Source organism: Sphaeramia orbicularis, unplaced genomic scaffold (assembly GCF_902148855.1).
Source record: "Sphaeramia orbicularis unplaced genomic scaffold, fSphaOr1.1, whole genome shotgun sequence".
Taxonomy (NCBI): Eukaryota; Metazoa; Chordata; class Actinopteri; order Kurtiformes; family Apogonidae; genus Sphaeramia; species Sphaeramia orbicularis.
The window spans coordinates 101,566-118,976 of NW_021941442.1; the positions used below are offsets into that span (position 1 = coordinate 101,566).

The window sequence follows — 17,411 nt, forward strand, 5'->3', positions numbered from 1 at the left end:
ATTATTGATCCATTATTCATTTGCTGTCACATTCTCCCTCTAGTGGTGGTAAACTACATCTGTAGCCACAGCTGCCCTGGGGCAGACTGACAGAAGCGTGGCTGCCAATTCGCATCTACGGCCCCTCTGACCACCATCAAACATTCATTACGCATTCATACCCCAGTGTGAGTGGCACTGGAGGCAAGGAGGGTGAAGTGTCTTGCCCAAGGACACAACAGCACATGGACAGGGCAGGATTTGAACCGCCAACCCTTCGGTTATAGGACGACCCGCTCTACCACCTGAGCCATGGCCGCCCCCGTTAACATTCAAGAAAAGCTCAGTCGGAGCCAGTTTCATAATACAGGCACCTGACCAAATGTCAATGGCACATTCAATCTCCTCATTGCTCCACATCTGTCCACAGTTCATAGCTGCTGCTGTTCGCTCTGACCACCCGTAAACCTCAGCTACTTCCAGCAGTTACGGTGGCTCGTCAAGCACAAAAAGGCGCAAGATTCCTTGGTTTGGTTTGGTTCAAGGTCGGTTATATTCACACCAGAAGTGAACCGGCCCAGAGTCTGTTTGGAAGCGGACCGAGACCACCTCTTCTAGGTGGTCTGGGTCCACTTGTTTGGTTCAAATCAGAGTTCGCATGTTTGTATTCACACCTAAAAAAAGTCCGGACTTTCTGGGAAAACGAACTCTGGTCCATTTTAAACGGACCAAATGTGGTAGGTGTGAATACACCCTTAGTGTCAGTTCATCTGTTAGTTCATATTAATGTGTTGATGATGCACAGTTAACGCTCAGTTACTCTCATCATAGCAAAATATGTTTATATTCATTAAGACTGAGAAGTATGTAGGGGAACGGTGTGTTTAGGATTTCAGTAAGTTTTATGGTTAGGGTAAGGGTTATGGTTAGCAGTGTTAGCTTGGTTAGGGTTAGGAATGTTGGCTTGGTTAGGGTTGGCAGTGTTAGCTTGGTTAGGGTTAGGAGTGTTGGCTTAGTTAGGGTTAGCAGTGTTAGCTTGATTAAGGTTAGGAATGTTAGCTTGGTTAGGGCTAGCAGTGTTTGCTTGGTTAGGGTTAGTAGTGTTAGCCTGGTTAGGGTTAACAGTGTTAGCTTGGGTTAGGATTAGAAGTGTTAGGGTTCGCAGTGTTAGCTTGGTTAGGGTTAGCTTGGTTAAGGTTAGCAGTGTTAGCTTGGTTATGGTTGGCAGTGTTAGAGTTAGCAGTGTTAGCTTGGTTAGGTTTAGCAGTGTTAGCTTGGTTTGCAGTGTTAGCTTGGTTAGGAGTGTTGGTTTAGTTAGGGTTAGCAGTATTAGCTTGATTAAGGTTAGGAATGTTAGCTTGGTTAGGGTTAGCAGTGTTTGCTTGGTTAGGGTTAGCAGTGTTAGCTTGGTTAGGGTTAACAGTGTTAGCTTGGGTTAGGATTAGAAGTGTTAGGGTCAGCAGTATTAGCTTGGTTAGGGTTAGCTTGGTTAGGGTTAGCAGTGTTAGCTTGGTTCAGGTTAGCAGTGTTAGCTTGGTTAGGGTTAGCAGTGTTAGCTTGGTTAGCAGTGTTAGCTTGGTTAGGGTCAGCAGTGTTAGCTTGGTTAGGGTTACCTTGGTTGGGGTTAGCAGTGCTTGCTTGGTTAGCAGTGTTAGCTTGGTTCGGGTTAACAGTGTTAGCTTGGTTGGGTTAGCAATGTTAGTTTGGTTAGCAGTGTTAGCTTGGTTAAAGTTAGCTTGGTTTGGGTTAGCAATGTTAGCTTGGTTAGCAGTGTTAGCTTGGTTAGGGTTAGCAGTGTTAGCTTGGTTAGGGTTAGCTTGGTTTGGGTTAGCGGTGTTAGCTTGGTTAGCAGTGTTAGCTTTGTTCAGATTAGCTTGGTTCAGGTTAGCAGTGTTAGCTTGGTTAGGGTTAGCTTGATTAGGGTTAACAGTGTTAGCTTGGTTAGGGTTAGCAGTGTTAGCTTGGTTCGGGTTAGCAGTGTTAACTTGGTTAGGGTTAGCAGTGTTAGCTTGGTTAGGCTTGTCTTGTGCATACCAGTCCAGAGTTGGTTGATACCAAATGCTTTCAAACTGATGGAAATGACGGCTAAACCAGAAAAACTTGTTTTTTCTTTGTAAAAATACCCTGATTTTGTCACAGTCATATAAAACACCATAACTTCTCTGAAAAAAACAATTGAAATGTGGTTTTTGGAAGAAAATTGTATCCTATTAAAAATAGACAGTACATGAAAAAAAAAACTTAAAAATTAAAAACAAGTGAATCAGTTCTATGTTTTCTTAAACAGGCCTCAGTGAACTGAAACAGGTTCCCTTTGCACCAGTTTACCTGTCTCTGATTTGGCATAAAAACAAAGTGAAACGGGAGTGAGTGAGTGAGTGAGTGCTCATGTACAGTACAGTCAGAATTTAGGAGTTGACAGCTTTAATCATCTATGCAGCCACATCAAACTGATATGGATCATATACACACCCCTCAAATTTATTTATTTATTTATTTATTTACTCCCCAGGTTAGGGTTAGCTGCATCACTCTCATCATGTGGATGAAATTATTCATATAATTTTCATAGTGGTCTCCAGTAATGAATTATGACCAGCAAAATAAAAAATATAAAATTTCATTACACATTTTAATAGACATTTTTTTGGTCCATTCTGACCACATATATCTGAGATACACAGGAGTTCCACTCAGTGCTCAACAACACATCGTCAGTCAGTTTCTGTTCAAAGGATGAGGCAAAAGAATCCACAGGTTCATACCAACGTTCAGATTTGGCTGAAACCCCGTCAACTGGAGGTGGACTGGACTAAGGCTCTGAGACCAGGGGGTCTGTCTTAGACCAGGGGTCTGTCTTAGACCAGGGGGTCTGTCTTAGACCAGGGGGTCTGTGTTGGCATGGCTGTAGCCTGTCCGTGTGGGTGTCCATCAGTCCTACACTGTGCTCTCCATCACCCAGTTGCTGCTGTCTATCGTCCCCTTGCTTCCTCCGCTACCCCCCCCCCCTCCTCAGTCCTACACTGTGCTCTCCATCACCCAGTCCGTACTGTCTATCGTCCCCTTGCTTCCTCCGCTGCCCCCCCCCTCAGTGTCCCCCCCCTCCTCATCACACTGCAGTAGTGTTCCGTTAACGGACAGGCTCCTCTTAGTCCAGATGCTGCTGATTCTTCGTGGTTTGGTGCACAGCTGGGTGGCGCTGGCACTGGTTACGTCTCCCATGTCGAAGGACTGGCTCCGTTTGGGTCTGGGGTCCAAAGGGAGCATGAGGATCCGGCTTAGGCTGGACTCCAGAGTCCGGCCCAGCAGCGGCTCCCGGTCCGTCTGAGCTTTGGCTGCACTCGGCATCGTGGAGCTAGCGCAGACACCCGGGTCACGGCCCGGGCCCCCTCGCAGCTCCAGGGACGTGAAGGCCCCCAGCAGGTGGTCCAGGTTGGTCCGGGGCTTAGGGGCAGCGGACCTCCAGATACTGGCCAGGGTGGTGTTGGGACTGAAGGAGCCTGTGGCCGTGGAGCCCGAAGAGGAGGAGGAGGAGGTGAGGCTGCTCTGGAGGGAGCCGCACTTAAACTCCACCGCCTCCTCCTGCATCAGGACTTTGGCCTGGAGCTGGGACTGGACCTGGGCCTGGACCTGGGACTGGACCTGGGACTGTGGAAGGAGGAGTCCGTTCTGAACCAGCCGCCCCCCGTTGGTCTGACAGTGGGTGTCACTGACGCTCAGCTTCCCCATGGGGGGCTCGGTGTCCGTAGCTTTGTAGCGCACCATGAGGATGACGATGAAGACCAGCAGGGTGGCAACGATGACCCCCCCCACCACCAGGATCATGGTCCCTCCCAGCAGTTGGCCAGGCAACGACCGGCACTGAGGGTAGTGGTCCTGGGTGAAGAAGCCGGCGCAGCCCACCACGTTGGTAGCAGTTAGCGTTGTGGCGGTGTCGTCCCAGGCGGCCAGAACACACAGGTCATAACGGGTTCCAGAAACCAGGTTCGTCACTAGGAACGATTTGGTGGAAGAAGGGATCATCCTGAGACAGAGAAGAAGAAATACCATTAAATACTGAGGGTGAACACTGTTAAATACTGAGGATGAACACCTTTAAATACTGAGGATGAACACCGTTAAATACTGAGGTGAACACTGTTAAATACTGAGGTGAACACCGTTAAATACTGAGGATGAACACCGTTAAATACTGAGGTGAACAGACTAAAGGTCTGTTTACGTTCATCCCCTCCACCTGTGCCAGTGCAGGTGTGTCAGGAGCAGGAGTCAAAGGAGGCCACGCCTCTGGGAAAGTCTGCCCTGATTGGTCAACTTAATTTGAAGAGGTGTTCTAGAGATGACTGCGAACCCGAACCTGAACCCGAACCCTGCTATAGGTGAATGACTGTGTATAGATTAAACAGTTTCCCTTGAATAGCCTGGGCTCAAATGTGTGTAAATGAAACAGAGGCAGCTGTACAGACAGACGGCAGGTCTAACCCTAACCCTGGAACAGACTGCAGGTCTAACCCTAACCCTGGAACAGACTGCAAGTCTAACCCTAACCCTGGAACAGACTGGTGGACTGCTGTTTTTCAGTCCATGGTGGTTTCAGTCCAGGCTGTGGTCACTCATGCAGCTTGTATTCAGTTTTTCATTAAAGGAAAGGCTGCAGTTCCATTTGCATTCCCTGCAGACTGTGTCAGTGCTGCTGCTCTGCTGCTTGAACAGACAGACGACAGTAATTGGCTTTATCTGTGGGAGCCATCTGTCTTTGTGCAGTGAACACAGGCTCCATTTGATACGACAGCGCTGGTGCACCGATAAATAAATAAGGAGGAAAAACCAGGAAAGGAAAGACAAGACTGGAAATACATGCACACTGTACAGGCCAACCCTAACCCTAACCCATAGAACTTGATGTACTAGTCCAAACAGACCTAACCCTAACCCTGTGATTATCAGGAGAAAGGACAGGCTTTTTCCTCCCTTTTTGGCTGCAAAAGGATATTTGTCAGTGGTCTGCTTAGCTCTGACGATGGTGTGAAGCCATACACTTAATCCGAGTGAAGGCGGGGGAGCAAGAAAGGGGGGGGGGGCACAGACGGAGGCAGAGACAGGCTCTGGGCTTAGGCGTCTTCCTTTAAGCTTTGGGAGAGATTTGTCAGTTACACTTTGAATATTCTACATATTTACTGAGTTCAAAGACAGAAATGACAGAGCAGATACACGCTTTGGCCCGTATCCTAACCTTAACCCTAACCCTAACCCTCCTAACCCTAACCCTAACCCTTTACTCAGTTCAAAGACAGAAGTGACAGAGCAGATACACCAGGGCTTTGGCCCGTGTCCTAACCCTAACTCTTCCTGTCCACAGCTCTGAAACTGTTGGGTAGCAACAACAACCCTAACCCTCTCCAAAGTCCTAGACCCAGTGGTAGTTCAACAGCTGTCGACACCTACAGGACAGTAGTTAATTTGAACCCTTTTAGTCTGGCTCTGACCTCATCATAATACTGAAACTGCACTAGTTAAAGTTACGAATGACCTGTTAAAGTTAATAATGACCTGTTAAAGTTACTATTTACCTGTTAAAGTTACTAATGACCTGTTAGTAGCTGCAGACGATGGGCTGGTCTGGATCCTGGTTCTGTTGGACCTGAGTGCAGCCTTTGACCCAATGGACCCCCGTATGTTAGTGCACAGATTAGACTGGGACAGCTCTAACCCCAAACCTCTGCTGGGTTAAACCACGTGTATCAAACAGGTACCAGTTTGCCCATGGAAACCAACTATCATCACCACATTCCACAGTTTGGTCTGGAGTACTGCAAGGGTCACTTCTTGGGCCCATGCTGTTTACTGTGTATATGCTGCCTTTAGGTAACATCATTAGAAAACATGCCATTCATTTACACTGTTATGCAGATGACACGCAACTGTATTTATGGATTAAATCTGATCAGACCAAGTGGATAAACTAAGTGTGTGTGTCCCACACATACAGACCTGGATGAGCACTAATTGTCTAAGTGTCTGTGTAAGTTAAACCAGACTGAACCTGCAGTTCAGTCTAAGTTAAACAAGACTGAACCCGCAGTTCAGACTAAGTTAAACCAGACTGAAACCAGACTGAACCCGCAGTTCAGACTAAGTTCAACCAGACTGAACCCGCAGTTCAGTCCAAGTTCAACCAGACTGAACCCGCAGTTCAGTCCAAGTTAAACCAGACTGAACCCGCAGTTCAGTCTAAGTTCAACCAGACTGAACCCGCAGTTCAGTCTAAGTTAAACAAGACTGAACCCACAGTTCAGACTAAGTTAAACCAGACTGAACCCGCAGTTCAGACTAAGTTAAACCAGACTGAACCCGCAGTTCAGACTAAGTTAAACCAGACTGAACCCGCAGTTCAGACTAAGTTAAACCAGACTGAATCCACAGTTCAGACTAAGTTAAACCAGACTAAACCCACAGTTAGGGTTAGACTAAACCTTTCTAAATACATGACCTGCTCTTTACTGCGCTCCTAGTCTGCGCTTATTTACAGAATTGCTAAAATGCTAATATAGATGTTACTTAAAAATAGAAATGAGAAAAGAAATGAACAGAACATGATGTGGCTAGTGTTGATTAGCTTATTTCATGAAATGCACTGGTGTCTTTTTGAAGGGTAGATAATGTCTACGTGATCTAGAGAAAAATAAATAAGTGAGGAGGACAAGGAGAAAAAAAGCAGCATCTGTGATCATGTTCTTTCTTACACTATACTGTAACCTCTCTCTCTCTCTCTCTATACATACATATATATATATATATATATATATATATATACACACACACACACACACACACACACACACATATGTACACATATATAGCCTATGAGTTAAGGAGTTATAAAAGTTAGCTATAGTAACGTAATTAAATGTCATGAAACGTTGAAGCAGCAATAGTTTTGCAGTGGCAGGGTTAGGGTTAGGGTATGAATCTAAATAAACCCATGGAATCAGATGTGTCGTCTGTGCATCAGTGCATGAACAGAGCAACAACACAACACTTCATCCTTGAGTCCCTGTGAACGTTTGAACCAAATCTAAAAACATTCTGTCTGGGAGGACAAGTCTTTCTCACAGAAATTCCTGAAGGTGTCTGAGGGCAGTGGGTAACAACATGGTCAACAACAGTAAACCAGTGCTGATGCAAGGCTTTTGGTTCCAACAGAACAATGAAAAAGTATAATCGAGAGGAGGCTAAAAGCAGGTTTACGACACATGAACCAGATATGGGCTCCAAACACACCGTCATATGTTAGAAAACACCGCTGTTTCTGTGTCATTGTCCACATATGGATATATTCTTTAACTCTGTGTAATTCAAAGTTCTTTAAAAAAAATAGACCCGGTTTTACCTGTAGATCAGCACCTCATCGTCAGAGCAGTTGTACTGGAGTTGATACATCTTCACTTTGGGCGCTGACTTGCTTACTGACCACTTGACCAGTGCGGACACTGCCGTCACCTCAGACACACTCACTGCCTTCTCTGGGGGGTTCTTTGGAGCCCCTTTGCTGATCCTTGTGGTGCCTGTGATGTCAGAGAGACGGGATTTGGGCTGCGCCGGCTGCCCGGTGCCATTGCTGATATGAGGGAGCTGGACAATTGATACCTCCACTGAGGCCGTAGACTCCCCAGCCACATTTGCTGCGATGCAAGTAAAGGTTCCATAGTCTTTGGAGGTGGTGATGGTGATGCTTAGGGTTCCATTTCTGTACACTGAAGTTCGGGAGGAGTTGCCAAGAAGCCGGTCATCAGGAGCAATCCAGTGAATGGTAGGTGACGGGTCCCCAGTAGCTTCACACCTTAGGCTAGCTGTTTGTCCCTCTAAGACCAACATCCTGTGAGTATGCTGGGTAATGAGGGGTGGCTGACATGCAAACTCCTCCTCCTTTACATTCCAAAAGTAACGTCCCTTCAGGGCAGGAGGTGAAGCACAAGTTTCTAGATCGTCGTCCCTCTCTAGCCTCCGTAGCCATAGCATCTCACAGTTGCAGTGCAAGGGGTTCCCACCAAGGCTCAGGGACAGCTGTGGAGCATACGGTGTGGTCAAAATCATTGAGTCCTGGGCTCGAGCAAAGATAGGATCTGGGGGTAGCTTTTGCAGTCGATTTGAAGTCAGATCCAATCTTGCCAGTCTCTCAAGGTCAGTAAAGGTGCCCTCTGGGATGTAATCCAACAGATTGTGGTCCAGACTGAGTTGGTGCAGGTTAATCATCTGACGGACCGTGTCCCAGGGTAAAGACATCAAGTTGTTGTAGGATAGGTCCAGATCCTCCAAGGCAGGAGCTAGATCCTCAAAAGCTTTGTCATGGATGCGCCCCAGTTGGTTGTTATTGACAATGAGGTGCTGTAGGTTAATCAAGCCTCGCAAGTCATCAGGGCCGAGCTCCGTTAAGCGGTTATTGTCCAGGTGAAGTGAGCGCAGGGTTTCCAGGTCTCCAAAAGAGAAAGGCTGGATGTAGCTGATTGTGTTCCTGGAGAGGGTCAGATCTACCAGGTCTGTCATATTGGCAAAGTCCTGCTGTGTCACCCGTAGGATGAAGTTGCCTCCCAGCCGGAGCTCCACTGTGCTGCGGTCGATGTCTGGAGGCACAAAAAGAAGGCCTTTGGAGGGACACAGTGTCCCAAGGGACTCGGACAGATTCTGGCATGAGCAGTACTTGGGGCACGCGTGAGTGATGGTCACTGTGGCTCCCAGGACCAGCAGGCAGTAGATGATGTGGTCCATGTTGGAGTCATACGTAGGAGGAACCTGTGTGAGACAGACAAATAAAGACAGGTGAGTCTCTACTGAAACTTTAATTTCACATGGAGCCAAAAACATCACTTAAATACGATGACTTTATCAGCATTTGGCTCAAGTGAAGTCTTTATGTGATGCCCAGAGGGATTATTAAAGTTTTATCCTGTTCCTGTGACGCTCTCACAGGGGATGTAATCCAGGTTTAAGTGTTCTTTATGCCTGTCTAAGTGATTCCCCTACAGCTGTTTGGGTGGAATCTAACCACACACCAGGCTTGTCAAGGCAAGCAGGGATTACATCCAAGTGGTGATCCTTGTTCTTAATGTTGTGCTTCTGTGTGTGGAGTTGGGAGCAAGGAAACAAGAGGATGGGGGGGGGGGGTAACTGTGTTACTGTGTGATCACAGAACCATCATAAGCTGATTCAATGATTCTCACAGGTTGTGAATGTGGGAGTCTCTGTTGTCCCTTCCTTTCATCCAATATGAAACAACAGAGCCCTAATCCTTCTTTATGAGGCAGAAACATGGGCAGAACCAGCAGAGGGTTAGGGTTAGCAGAAGGTTAGGGTTAGGGTTAGCAGAAGGTTAGGGTTAGGGTTAGCAGAAGGTTAGGGTTAGGGTTAGCAGAAGGTTAGGGTTAGGGTTAGCAGAAGGTTAGGGTTAGCAGAAGGTGTACACCAGCCCTCCTCACACTAACTATGCATGGATCGGCTCTGCATGTATTTGCAGGCAGATTGTGTTGTATACAATGAGATTAGATGATATTACATTTCAACAGCACAGTATTGGAGGTCTTAAAAATGTTACTAGAAGGACAAAATGCTCTTCTACTTAACACATCCCTTTTCATGAATGTTGCATCTAAATACAAGAATCAAAATTAAAAGAATAGAAATCAGGGACCATGATATTATTGTAATTACCAAATATTTTGTAGTTAGGCTGTCATCATGTTGGCTTTTTTAAAGCGTAAGTGACCGTCTTCCCCCAGTGGTTAGGGTTAGGAACAGAACTACAGAGTCCGAGGAGCGCTAATGTTTAGAGCTAGCTTACCGCCTTCATATAACAGTTGATACTGTTTTTAGCCATGGCTACAGTTAAGCTGTCTGTGAGAAAAACTATGTATGGGAACAAGGGCTTTTTAAGCAGTTACAATGTTACGATACGTTCTCAGAAGTGACCATATTTGGACAAGGCAAAGGTAAGGGGCAAAGCTAGGTGGGCTAATGCAAAACGCTAAAACAATGACAGTAAAGTGCATGTATGTCTTTGCTTCTTAGTGTAACTCATTAACTGCAAATACAGTCAGTCAGGCAAAAAAAAAGTCTAACTCTATGAAGATAAACCGAGCTCAGTCTTCCTTGTTCAAATCAAAAGGTTAATCTGGAGTAGAGATGAACTTGATGCTCATGTTGTTATGGAAAAATGAAGCCACACCTCCAAGCGTCTGTCAAGACATGAAGTACAAAAGTCCAACAACAATCAAGGATGATTTCCACTTAAAATGGAAAATAACATCAAAACAATCACTAGGTGAATCCATCAATGGACTTCACACATGATGAACCCAGACAGATGATGTAAAATAAAATAAAGGTCAATTCTTTTTTTCCATTTTGTAATTCAGTGTTAATAGGGTTCAATGTAGTTGTATTTATGTGGTGGAATGAATGAGGACAATATGAGTAAGTAGTCCAGATGAACATGTTAAAGATCCATACAGATGAAAACAATTAAAAAAAGATGAAAAGATTTAAGAGGATAGAAAATGATAAAAACAACACAATGTAAAAGGACATAAAATAACAAGATGTAAAAAGTTGGTGTAAAAAAAGATGAATAGTACATGACAAAAACAAGTACCATATATATATATATATATATATATATATATATATATATATGTGTGTGTGTGTGTGTGTGTGTATATATATATATATATATAGTTATATATATATATATATATAGTGATTACTGTCTCCATTTCTTATATGAATAATGAATATGTTACTATTTTAATTTTACAGAAGTCAAATCACATATACACTAATTCCACAACGTCTATTGGAGGCTGAACATGTCACTTTCATCCTCACACTCATAATCACACTGGCTGATTCTCACACAGCCTTCTCTGGACTTTGGATGCTGCACTGCCATTTCCACTTTTCCCACACGACTGCATGTATTTTTCTAGTTACACTGATCTCATTTATGAAAAGTGACAGGGAGGTGGGTTCAAAAGAGCCATTCAGAGGAAAGATCAGCTGATTCAGCTAACGAAGAAAGAGCAGAAAGGAAAAAAGGAAAGGAAACAGGCTCAACATGCAGCCACGACACTGTCTGCTAGCTTAGCATTGCCTCACCTCTGGTTAATAACCCACAGGTAGCTTAGCATCGCCTAACCTATGGTTAATAACCCACAGGTAGCTTAGCATCGCCTAACCTATGGTTAATAACCCACAGGTAGCTTAGCATTGCCTCACCTCTGGTTAATAACCCACAGGTAGCTTAGCATCGCCTAACCTATGGTTAATAACCCACAGGTAGCTTAGCATCGCCTAACCTATGGTTAATAACCCACAGGTAGCTTAACCCTAACCCTAACCCTAACCCTATACACACTGTGGACAGATTAGTGTTTTGTCTCTGCTTCGTTACATGAGAGCACAGTTCAGATGTGAGCGTAGGAGCATGTGCAGGTGGAGTTATTTTTAGAGCGAAAAACCAAATAAGACATTCTGACTGAATAAAACATTGATATCAGGATTCAAAGACCCATGAAATGAAAACTAAACAGCAGCAGTTTGTGTAGAAAAGCAGACACACTGGCCCAAAAGAGCCTAACCCTAACCCCTAACCCCTAACCCCTAACCCTAAAAGCAGACACACTGGCCCAAAAGAGCCTAACCCTAACCTTAACCCTAAAGAGTTTAAAAGAATCAAACATGGGAAAATAAAGAGTTCATTAGACCAATATATGTGAGGTCTGTCAGATCCAATCAGTCCTATTCTAGTCCATTAGGGTTAGGGTTATTTCAGGGTTAGGGTTATTTTAGGGTTAGGGTGACTCTAGTCGGTTAGGGTTATGGTTACTCTGGGGTTAGGGTTAGGGTCTGTAGGGATCAGGGTTAGGGTCTGTAGGATCAGGGTTGAGGTCTTTAGGATTAGGGTTAGGGTCTGTAGGGTTTGGGTTAGGGTCTGTAGGATCAGGGTTAGGGTCTGTAGGGTTAGGGTTAGGGTCTGTAGGGTTAGGGTCTGTAGGATCAGGGTTAGGGTCTGTAGGGTTAGGGTTAGGGTCTGTAGGGTTAGGGTTAGGGTCTGTAGGGTTAGGGTTAGGGTCTAAAGGATCAGGGTCTAAAGGATCAGGGTTAGGGTCTGTAGGGTTAGGGTTAGGGTCTGTAGGATCAGAGTTGGACAGTTCATTTATGTTCAGATCCTTTTTCTGAGGAATGAGGGCACAAACTGCTGCTGTTCCAAAACCTCATGTATTTATGATGAACTGTGAAGGCTGCACCTGATCAAACATTCATGGAACAAGTTCTGCTCCACACAGTCAGCCTGAACCACAGATACAAATGCAGACCGCACACTTCTGCTCCACACAGTCAGCCTGAACCACAGATACAAATGCAGACCGCACACTTCTGCTCCACACAGTCAGCCTGAACCACAGATACAAATGCAGACCGCACACTTCTGCTCCACACAGTCAGCCTGAACCACAGATACAAATGCAGACCGCACACTTCTGCTCCACTCAGTCAGCATGAACCACAGCAAACTCATAACTCCCACCAGTCCTCCTTCCTGAGACAGAAATCATCCAGTCAAGCACCTCCATCCCCATCCACACTCCGGATCCAGTGACACCCCCCCCCCCCCCCCCCCCCCCCCCCCCCCCCGCACATAGCTCCACTCATCCACAAGACCATTCTCCGCCCGTTAGTTAACCCTAACCTGGTCCAGCCCACTTATCACAACCCAAGACCAAATCATAAAATCCAGGACTGGCTTTTCAAACCTGAAAAAACAGTCCTAACCCTAACCCTAACCCTAACCCCATACCCACAAATCCAACTCCATAGCTACCCCAGAGTAAACTGCTAACAGTTCTGGATGGTCCTGGAGAAGACACCCCCACCCCCGAATCCGGAGGTTAAGATTGTCATTTTCTTGATAGGTATAAACAACAAGGACCAGGACCCCAGGCGGACCACCCTAAAACAATGAAAAACCCTCTTCCGTGTGACTAAGACAACCTTCCCCAACACAGAAACCGACATCCTGATCGTCAACTATCAACTACTCACACAAACACAACAGGACAACCTTCAATTAGTCGACAATACCATGGCGACCCACTTCCCCATCTGATTCCAAATCCCACGACACCTTTAAAACGGAAAAGATCAACATACACTGGACACACACACCCTAACCCTAACCCTAACCCTAAAGGACAACATACACTGGACACACACACCCTAACCCTAAACCCTAACCCTAAAGGACAACATACACTGGACACACACACCCTAACCCTAACCCTAACCCTAAAGGACAACATACACTGGACACACACACCCTAACCCTAACCCTAAACCCTAACCCTAAAGGACAACATACACTGGACACACACACCCTAACCCTAACCCTAAACCCTAACCCTAAAGGACAACATACACCGGACACACACACCCTAACCCTAACCCTAACCCTAAAGGACAACATACACTGGACACACACACCCTAACCCTAACTCTAACCCTAAAGGACAACATACACTGGACACACACACCCTAACCCTAAACCCTAACCCTAAAGGACAACATACACTGGACACACACACCCTAACCCTAACCCTAAACCCTAACCCTAAAGGACAACATACACTGGACACACACACCCTAACCCTAACCCTAAAGGACAACATACACTGGACACACACACCCTAACCCTAACCCTAACCCTAAAGGACAACATACACTGGACACACACACCCTAACCCTAACCCTAAACCCTAAACCCTAACCCTAACCCTAAAGGACAACATACACTGGACACCCTAACCCTAACCCTAACCCTAAAGGACAACATACACTGGACACACACACCCTAACCCTAACCCTAAAGGACAACATACACTGGACACACACACCCTAACCCTAACCCTAACCCTAAAGGACAACATACACTGGACACACACACCCTAACCCTAAACCCTAACCCTAAAGGACAACATACACTGGACACACACACCCTAACCCTAACCCTAACCCTAAAGGACAACATACACTGGACACACACACCCTAACCCTAACCCTAACCCTAAAGGACAACATACACTGGACACACACACCCTAACCCTAACCCTAAAGGACAACATACACTGGACACACACACCCTAACCCTAACCCTAACCCTAAAGGACAACATACACTGGACACACACACCCTAACCCTAACCCTAAACCCTAACCCTAACCCTAAAGGACAACATACACTGGACACACACACCCTAACCCTAACCCTAAACCCTAACCCTAAAGGACAACATACACTGGACACACACACCCTAACCCTAACCCTAAAGGACAACATACACTGGACACACACACCCTAACCCTAACCCTAACCCTAAACCCTAACCCTAAAGGACAACATACACTGGACACACACACCCTAACCCTAACCCTAAACCCTAACCCTAAAGGACAACATACACTGGACACACATACCCTAACCCTAACCCTAAAGGACAACATACACTGGACACACACACCCTAACCCTAACCCTAAAGGACAACATACACTGGACACACACACCCTAACCCTAACCCTAAACCCTAACCCTAAAGGACAACATACACTGGACACACACACCCTAACCCTAACCCTAAAGGACAACATACACTGGACACACACACCCTAACCCTAACCCTAAAGGACAACATACACTGGACACACACACCCTAACCCTAACCCTAACCCTAACCCTAAACCCTAACCCTAAAGGACAACATACACTGGACACACACACCCTAACCCTAACCCTAACCCTAAAGGACAACATACACTGGACACACACACCCTAACTCTAACCCTAAACCCTAACCCTAACCCTAAAGGACAACATACACTGGACACACACACCCTAACCCTAACCCTAAACCCTAACCCTAAAGGACAACATACACTGGACACACATACCCCAACCCTAACCCAAAAGGACAACATACACTGGACACACACACCCTAACCCTAACCCTAAAGGACAACATACACTGGACACACACCCTAACCCTAACCCTAAAGGACAACACACACTGGACACACACACCCTAACCCTAAAGGACAACACACACTGGACACACACACCCTAACCCTAACCCTAACCCTAACCCTAAAGGACAACACACACTGGACACACACACCCTAACCCTAACCCTAAAGGACAACATACACTGGACACACACACCCTAACCCTAACCCTAAACCCTAACCCTAAAGGACAACATACACTGGACACACACACCCTAACCCTAACCCTAACCCTAAAGGACAACATACACTGGACACACACACCCTAACCCTAAAGGACAACACACACTGGACACACACACCCTAACCCTAACCCTAACCCTAAAGGACAACATACACTGGACACACACACCCTAACCCTAAACCCTAATCCTACCCTTACCCTAAAGGACAACATACACTGGACACACACACCGTAACCCTAAACCCTAACCCTAACCCTAAAGGACAACATACACTGGACACACACACCCTAACCCTAACCCTAAACCCTAACCCTACCCTAACCCTAAAGGACAACATACACTGGACACACACACCCTAACCCTAAACCCTAACCCTAACCCTAAAGGACAACATACACTGGACACACACACCCTAACCCTAAACCCTAACCCTAACCCTAAAGGACAACATACACTGGACACACACACCCTAACCCTAACCCTAACCCTAAAGGACAACATACACTGGACACATACACCCTAACCCTAACCCTAAACCCTAACCCTAACCCTAAAGGACAACATACACTGGACACACACACCCTAACCCTAAACCCTAACCCTAACCCTAAAGGACAACATACACTGGACACACACACCCTAACCCTAAACCCTAACCCTAAAGGACAACATACACTGGACACACACACCCTAACCCTAACCCTAAAGGACAACATACACTGGACACACACACCCTAACCCTAAACCCTAACCCTAACCCTAAAGGACAACATACACTGGACACACACACCCTAACCCTAACCCTAACCCTAAAGGACAACATACACTGGGCACACACACCCTAACCCTAAACCCTAACCCTAACCCTAAAGGACAACATACACTGGACACACACACCCTAACCCTAACCCTAAAGGACAACATACACTGGACACACACACCCTAACCCTAAACCCTAACCCTAACCCTAAAGGACAACATACACTGGACACACACACCCTAACCCTAACCCTAAACCCTAACCCTAACCCTAAAGGACAACATACACTGGACACACACACCCTAACCCTAACCCTAAACCCTAACCCTAACCCTAAAGGACAACATACACTGGACACACACACCCTAACCCTAACCCTAACCCTAAAGGACAACATACACTGGACACACACACCCTAACCCTAACCCTCACCCTAAAGGACAACATACACTGGACACACACACCCTAACCCTAACCCTAAAGGACAACACACACTGGACACACACACCCTAACCCTAACCCTAACCCTAAAGGACAACATACACTGGACACACACACCCTAACCCTAACCCTAACCCTAAGGACAACATACACTGGACACACACACCCTAACCCTAACCCTAACCCTAAAGGACAACACACACTGGACACACACACCCTAACCCTAACCCTAACCCTAAAGGACAACATACACCGGACACACACACCCTAACCCTAACCCTAAACCCTAACCCTAAAGGACAACACACACTGGACACACACACCCTAACCCTAACCCTAAAGGACAACATACACTGGACACACACACCCTAACCATAACCCTAACCCTAAAGGACAACACACACTGGACACACACACCCTAACCCTAACCCTAACCCTAAAGGACAACATACACCGGACACACACACACCCTAACCCTAACCCTAAACCCTAACCCTAAAGGACAACATACACTGGACACACACACCCTAACCCTAACCCTAACCCTAAAGGACAACACACACTGGACACACACACCCTAACCCTGAACACATTTTACAAAACTGGGTCAAACAATTACTGTACTTTTGGACTGTTGGATCTACCTTACTGTGTCCACTGGACTTAACTGTGTCCACTGGACTTAACTGTGTCCACTGGACTTTACTGTGTCCACTGGACTTAACTGTGTCCACTGGACTTTACTGTGTCCACTGGACTGTCCTTGAACACACCCAGTCCATTGTTCATTCAGTGGCTGTAACTGGAACAGACATAAGCCAAATGTCACAAGTGTAAAATGGAAATTACAGGTTCCACCAGGACTTAGGACATTCAAGGACATACCCAGCTGTGTGTGTGTGTGTGTGTGTGTGTGTGTGTGTGTGTGTCAGCATGAATAC

The 17,411-nt window shown here is 46.1% G+C and overlaps 1 protein-coding gene across 1 annotated transcript in view; it reads right to left on the reverse strand.

The window, feature by feature from the left end:
• Positions 1-2,592: 2,592 nt before the first annotated feature.
• LOC115415755 (leucine-rich repeat and fibronectin type-III domain-containing protein 2-like) overlaps positions 2,593-17,411 on the reverse strand; it is a 50,570-nt gene continuing 35,751 nt past the window's right edge. Inside the window, exons 4-6 of the mRNA XM_030129394.1 lie at positions 7,370-8,773; positions 2,986-4,003; positions 2,593-2,905 (exon numbers count right to left, since the gene is read on the reverse strand). Of these exons, the coding sequence (XP_029985254.1) occupies positions 2,998-4,003; positions 7,370-8,745 (2,382 nt within the window). The 5' untranslated portion in view covers positions 8,746-8,773 and the 3' untranslated portion in view covers positions 2,593-2,905; positions 2,986-2,997. The remainder of the gene's footprint in view (positions 2,906-2,985; positions 4,004-7,369; positions 8,774-17,411) is intronic.